The following is a 6,882-nucleotide window of genomic DNA, read 5'->3' on the forward strand; positions in this document are numbered from 1 at the left end:
TAAACAAAACGTAGAAAGAAACACAAATATAGTCAAGAACCATCATTTCTGTCATGTCAGTCATTTCTCAATGCTGGTCACATATTTTGTATCTAGAGAGTGCAAATCAGAGAGGGAGAGGGAGGGAGAGAGAGAGGGAGGGGGGAGGAGGGGGAGGGAGGGAGATGGGGAAGGGGGAGGGGGAGAGGGAGGAGGGGGAGAGAGGGAGAGAGGGAGAGAGGGAGGAGGGGAAGGGGGAGGGGGAGGAGGGGGAGAGAGGGAGGAGAGGGAGAGAGGGAGAGAGGGAGAGAGGGAGAGGGAGAGGGAGAGGGAGAGAGGGCAGGAAAGAGTGTGAGGATTGACAGGGAGTGGCAGCTAACCAATTCTATATCCACAGGATCTCTGGCACAAGGTGAGCCACACCCTTGCCTCTGAACTTAAAAATCCATTAATCAGCTCCTGGTTGCAGATATGATAACTTATGTTAACCCAAACGAAACAGCTGCATCCAAGCCTGCAGGTTGGAGGAATGCAAAGCACAAAGAGCCCTTGAGCTAATGCAAGTCCAGGCAGGGACAAGCAGACCAGCATTGCGATGATTTAAAGCGTTGAACAATGCTGTCTGACTGCTCAGCCACAAGGTACAGACTACAAGCTAAGGTTACAAGCTCAGTCTGAAGAAGGGTCTCGACCCGAAACGTCGCCCATTCCTTCTCTCCCGAGATGCTGCCTGACCCGCTGAGTTACTCCAGCATTTTGTGAATAAATATCTTCCACAAGCTAAGGTTTCATCTACTCTCAGAGCTCCTAATCTCCGGTGGATCTTGACCAGTCCATCGAACAGACACAGAGTCCCCACCATTGACTCCATCTAAAGAAAGTCACCAAGTTCTGGAGTAACTCAGCGGGTCAGGCAGCATCTTTGGAGAAAATGGGTGACGTTCCGGGTCGGAAGCCTTCTTCAGACTCCATCCAGTTTAGTTTAGTTTATTAGTATTGTCTCGTGTACCGAGGTACCATGAAAACCTCTTTGTTGCGCGCTATCCAGTCCGCAGAAAGACTATAGGTGATTACAATCAAGCCGTCCACAGTGTGTACAGATACAGGATGAAGGGATTAACATCTAGTGCAAAATAAAGTCCAGTCAACTCCGACTAAAGATAGTTCGAATTTCTCCAATCAGATAGATGGGAGGTCAGGAACACTCTCTAGTCTGAAGAAGGGTCTCGACCCGAAACGTCACCCATTCCTTCTCTCCTGAGATGCTGCCAGCATTTCTCCAGCATTTTGTGAATAAATACCTTCGATTTGTACCAGCATCAGCAGTTATTTTCTTATACTCTCTAGTTGGTGGTAGGATGGTTCAGTTGCCTGATAACAGCCGGGAAGAAACTGTCCCTGAATCTGGAGGTGTACGTTTTCACGTTTTAGTTTAGATTCGTTTCATTTAGTTTAGCTTAGTTTAGATAGACACAAAAAGCTGTCAGAGTAACTCAGCGGGTCAGGCAGCATGTCTGGAGAGAAGGAATGGGTGACGTTTCGGGTTGAGACCCTTCTTCAGACTGAACTAAACGAAACTGAATGCTTTGGGTCGGGACTTTTCTCATTCAGCCTGAAGAAGAGTCCAGACCCAAAACGTAAAATGTCACCTGTCCATTTGCTGCCTGATCCACTGTGTTCCAAGAGTGTTTTGTGTTTTGCTAAAGGCAACTGCATATTGAGCAGAGGGGAAAAATTCACTGGGTGGGGCCCATAAACCTCAGGGCATGTTAGCTCAGGAGCAACAGGATGGGAAACAGCAAAAACCATTGTTCTCACAGAGCTGACTGGTTGGAAACTGACTGAGAATGCATGCTATTTAAATAGAAGCCTCCAGGTACAAGTCTATTTGAGAAGGGTTGTTACCTGCGTTGCCTAAACACAGCTTATTTTCTGGGTTTTGATGTATTTCAATAACTATTTCACTGTGACTGAACTATGCAAAACTGAAGCATTATTTGTATATGAGATCGTTGAGTTGATGGTTGAGCTTTTGGTCACATTATGTGGGTTTGCTTGGGCACATGTGTTTGTGTGTGCACTTATGCTTTGACATTTTTGCTGCATATGTGTGCGTGCGCACATGTATGTGCGCATGTATATATGTGTGCATGTGTGTTCAGCTCAGTGTTTGCGTGTGTGAGGATGTGTGTGTATGTGTGCGTGCATGTGTGTGTTCAGGTCAATATTTGTGTGTACAAGGGTGTGTGTGCATTTTTTGTGTGGGGGCGTATGTGTGTGCGAGTGTGCATGTGTGTGTGCTGGTGTGTGCTTAAGTGTGTATGCACGCATGTGTGCTCTGTGTGTGTATGTATGCGCTGCAAGTGTGCACTATGTGTGTGTATTTACACACAGTTTCAGTTTCAATTTTAGATTCAGTTGAGTTTATTGTCACGTGTACCGAGGTACAGTGAAAAGCTTTTGTTGCGTGCTAACCAGTCAGCGGAAAGACAGTACATGATTACAATCGAGCCATTTACAATGTATAGATACATGATAAGGGAATAATGTTTAGTGTGTAGCGACCATAGGGATTGGTCCTGAGAGTCGAACCCGCTGATTGGCCAGCTAGGTCAGGTGGTGGTTTTGGGCGCCCAAAACCAGGCAGTGGGAAGAGAACTTCGATGTGAACAGTTTGAGTTAATGGTTGTCTGTAATCTCGTTTGTTATCCTTTGTAATTGAATATTGCTGCCGCAATAAACTTCTTTAACAAAGTACAAGCCTCCAGACTCGCCATATTGGTGACCCCGATGTGATCTAGCCGATCATCTACCATGGAGGGACAAGACGCCCCTTCTTTGGTTCTAACGCCCGGCGTACCGCAGCTAAACGCGGTCAGCGTTCATCTTCCTCCGTTTTGGGCGCATCAACCACAACTTTGGTTTGCCCATGCTGAAGCTCAGTTCCACCTGAGAAACATCTCGGTGGACGAGACAAAGTATTATTACCTGGTCAGCGCTCTACCGCCGGAGACGTCCGCGCGGGTGATGCAGTTCATCACCTCCCCTCCTGCAGACGGCAAGTACGAGGCGCTGAAGGTACTCATGCTTCGAACCTTCGGATTCAGTAGGCATGATCGAGCTGAGAGGCTTATGCACCTGCCGGATCTCGGAGATCGGCTGCCGTCCGCCCTCATGGCCGAAATGTTGGCGCTGGCAGGTGAGCACAAGGATTGCCTCATGTTCGAGCAGGCATTCCGAGAGCAACTTCCAGAAGAAGTTATGCTTAAGCTCACCGATTGTTCTTTTAAGGACCCCGTGGCATATGCGGAGAAAACCGATGCCCTCATGGCGTCCAAATCGAAAAAACACAGTTCGATCAACAGGGTCTCGGCACTATCGGGCAGCCCGCAGCGGCACCAAGATGGCGCCGCGACTCCCGGCATTTCTCTGAAACCCCGCCAAAAAGATCCGCACAAGCGCGGCTGGTGTTATTATCATCTGCGATGGGGTGGAGAAGCCCGCAACTGCCGCTCACCTTGCACCTTCTCGGGAAATGCCTCGGCCGATCGTACATAGAGGCAGTTGCGATTGGCCAGAACCGACGCCTCTACGTCAGAGATCGATTCACGGACACGGAGTTCTGGGTCGACACGGGAGCCATAGTCAGCATCGTGCCACCGACCGACCTCGAAGCCCGATCGGGTAAGAGAGGGCCTACCCTCATCGCGGTTAACGGTAGCCCCATCCGCACGTATGGTACGCGGGCAATGTCTCTGGCTTTCGGCACCCGCACGTACGAACAGTCGTTTATCGCGCGGAAGTCGGTCAGGCGATCCTGGGCGCAGATTTCCTCTGGGCCTTTTCACTAGTTCCCGATGTCCGAGGTAAAGGCCTTCGACCCTCCGCTAGCAGCAATGAGCCCGCTGCTCCACTGTCGGCAACCCCGCCCAGCCCGACTGTCCAGGCCGTCGTCGCGGCCTTCGACCCGTATGCTGCGGTCCTGGCTGAGTTTCCGGAGCTGCTCGTTCAGCGTTTCGACGCCCCTTCTGCCCGGCACGGCGTTGTCCATCACATTCCCACCGAGGGGCCCCCCGTTTTCGCTCGGGCCCGGAGGTTGCCGCCGGCCAAACTGGTGGTGGCACGTGCAGAATTCCAGAAGATGGAAACGAATGGGCATTGTCCGTCGGTCCGACAGCCCGTGGGCCTCTCCGTTGCATATGGTCTCCAAAGCATCTGGGGGGTGGAGACCATGTGGAGATTACCGACGCCTTAACGCCGTCACCACGGCCGACCGCTATCCCATACCGCACATCCAGGACTTCTTGTCTGGGCTGGAAGGTGCCATGGTATTCTCCAAAATTGATTTGGTGCGGGGCTACCACCAGTTTCCTGTGCATCCGGATGACATTCCAAAGACTGCCACGATCACTCCGTTCGGGTTGTTTGAATGGTTGCGTATGCCTTTCGGTTTGAAGAACGCGGCACAGGCTTTCCTGCGGCTTATGGACCATGTTGGTCGGGAATTGTCTTTTGTTTTCATTTATTTGGATGATATCCTGTTTGCCAGTCGCTCAGAGCAGGATCACCTGGTCGATTTGCGGACCGTGTTCAAGCGGCTTCAAGACCACGGGCTCATCATCCACCCCTCCAAGTGTCAATTTGGCCTCCACTCTATTGATTTCTTAGGACACCGGATCACCTCAGCCGGCGCCACTCCTTTGCCCGAGAAAGTGGAGGCTGTCCGTGCCTTCCCGCGACCCACCACAGTAAAGGGGTTGCAGGAGTTCGTGGGGATGGTGAATTTCTATCACAGGTTCGTGCCGGCAGTGGCACGGGTCATGCGTCCGCTCTTCCAGTGACTCGCAGGCAAACCTGTCGAGTTGGAGTGGTCCGTGGCCGCTGAGACGGCCTTTGAGGCAGCTAAAGTGGCTCTGGCAGACGCCACCATGCTCGTCCACCCAAGCGCCTCCGCCCCCACGGCCCTGGCGGTCGATGCGTCGGACGTGGCGGTGGGAGGGGTTTTGGAACAGCATGTAGATGGCAGTTGGCAGCCCTTGGCATTTTTCAGCCGACAGCTTAATCCGGCTGAGCTGAAGTATAGCGCCTTTGACCGAGAGCTTCTGGCTCTCTATTTAGCTCTCCGCCACTTTAGGTATTTTCTAGAAGGCCGCCCATTTGTGGCCTTTACGGACCACAAACTATTGACTTTTGCTTTTTCGAAAGTGTCCGACCCATGGTCGGCCCGCCAGCAGCGGCACCTGACTGCCATCTCAGAGTTTACTACCGATGTCCGACACGTCGCGGGTAAGCTTAATGCCGTTGCTGACGCCCTGTCCCGGCCAGCCATTTCCCCCATTTCAGCGGTGGAATGCGAGGTGGATTTCCAGGAGCTTGCGGAGGCACAGCGCCTGGCAGACACTGCCTCAGCATACCAGTCCACCACTTCGGGGTTGAAGTTGGCCCGGGTGGCTTGCGGGCCTGCGGGTACAAAAGTCTGGTGTGATGTTTCCCTTCCCCGCCCTAGGCCGGTGGTGCCGGCCGCCCTTCAGCGACGGGTGTTTGATGCCATTCATGGGCTGGCGCACCCGTCCATCCGCTCCACCTCTGCCTTAGTGTCCGCTAGGTTTGTGTGGCATGGCCTGCGGAAACAAGTAGCCGCTTGGGCCCGTTCCTGTGTTCCTGCCAGACCGCTAAAGTTCACCAGCATGTCCAACCTCCGGTGCAGGAGTTTGCGGTCCCTGCGGTCCGTTTTTTTCATATTCACGTTGATTTAGTTGGACCTTTACCTTCCTCCAGGGGCTACACTCACCTACTCACGGTGGTCGACCGATTTACCCATTGGCCGGAGGCCTTCCCGTTGTCCGACACCTCCGCCGCCTCTTGTGCCCGGGCCCTGGCCCTCCATTCGGTGGCCCGTTTCGGTGTTCCGTCCGTCATTACCACCGACCGGGGGTCCCAGTTCACCTCTGCCCTTTGGGCTACGCTTGCGGAGCTGTACGGTTCCCGGTTGCAGCAAACCACGGCGTACCACCCATGGACTCGTGGAGAGGTTTCACAGGCAACTTAAGGCGGCCTTCAGTGCGCGGCTGGACGGCCCTGACTGGGTAGACCAGCTCCCCATGGTCCTTTTGGGCATCCGTACTGCCCCTAAGCAGGATCTCGGAACTTCGTCCGCGGAACTGGTATATGGCTCGCCACTCAGAGTGCCCGGGGATTTCCTTCCGGAGTCCTCTGGTCAGCAGCCCTCAGTTCCGTCGGTTTTAGCATCCCTCCGGGCGCGAGTGGGTTCCCTGGCTCCGGTTCCTACTTCACGTCACAGGTGTTCCATGGTGCACGACCCGCCTGCCTTGAAAGACTGTGAATTTGTGTTTCTGCGTAGAGATGCCCATCGTTCCCCGTTGCAGAGGGTCTATGAAGGACCGTTCCCCGTGTTGCGTAAAGGGACGGTCACCTTCACCTTGGATGTTGGGGGCAGGAGTGAGCTCGTCTCTGTGTCCAGGCTCAAACCTGCGCACTTGGATCAGGACCGCCCTGTCCTGGTCGGCCAACCGCTTCGGTGGGGCCGTCCTCCTGCAATTCCACCTGATCCGGGACCCCCGGCTCCTGTGGTTCCTGCAGCCCCTCTCCTTACTCGTTCTGGTCGCGAAATCCGGCTCCCTGCTAGGTTCCGTACCTCGGGTTCTGGGGGGGGGTCATGTAGCGACCATAGGGATTGGTCCTGAGAGTCGAACCCGCTGATTGGCCAGCAAGGTTACATGGTGGTTTTGGGGTCCAAAACCAGGCAGTGGGAAGAGAACTTCGATGTGAACAGTTTGAGTTAATGGTTGTCTGTAATCTCGTTTGTTATCCTTTGTAATTGAATATTGCTGCCGCAATAAACTTCTTTAACAAAGTACAAGCCTCCAGACTCGCCATAAGTGC

General features: G+C 53.4%; 1 protein-coding gene across 1 annotated transcript in view; it reads right to left on the reverse strand.

Annotated features, from left to right (window-relative positions):
• The window catches only part of LOC144610578 (keratin, type I cytoskeletal 19-like), a 20,003-nt gene extending 16,695 nt beyond the window's left edge, over positions 1–3,308 (reverse strand). The window contains exon 1 of the mRNA XM_078429387.1: positions 3,255–3,308. Within this exon, the coding sequence (XP_078285513.1) occupies positions 3,255–3,308 (54 nt within the window). The remainder of the gene's footprint in view (positions 1–3,254) is intronic.
• Between the last annotated feature and the right edge of the window lie 3,574 nt (positions 3,309–6,882).

This window comes from Rhinoraja longicauda, chromosome 37, assembly GCF_053455715.1.
Source record: "Rhinoraja longicauda isolate Sanriku21f chromosome 37, sRhiLon1.1, whole genome shotgun sequence".
In the NCBI taxonomy this organism is placed as follows: Eukaryota; Metazoa; Chordata; class Chondrichthyes; order Rajiformes; family Arhynchobatidae; genus Rhinoraja; species Rhinoraja longicauda.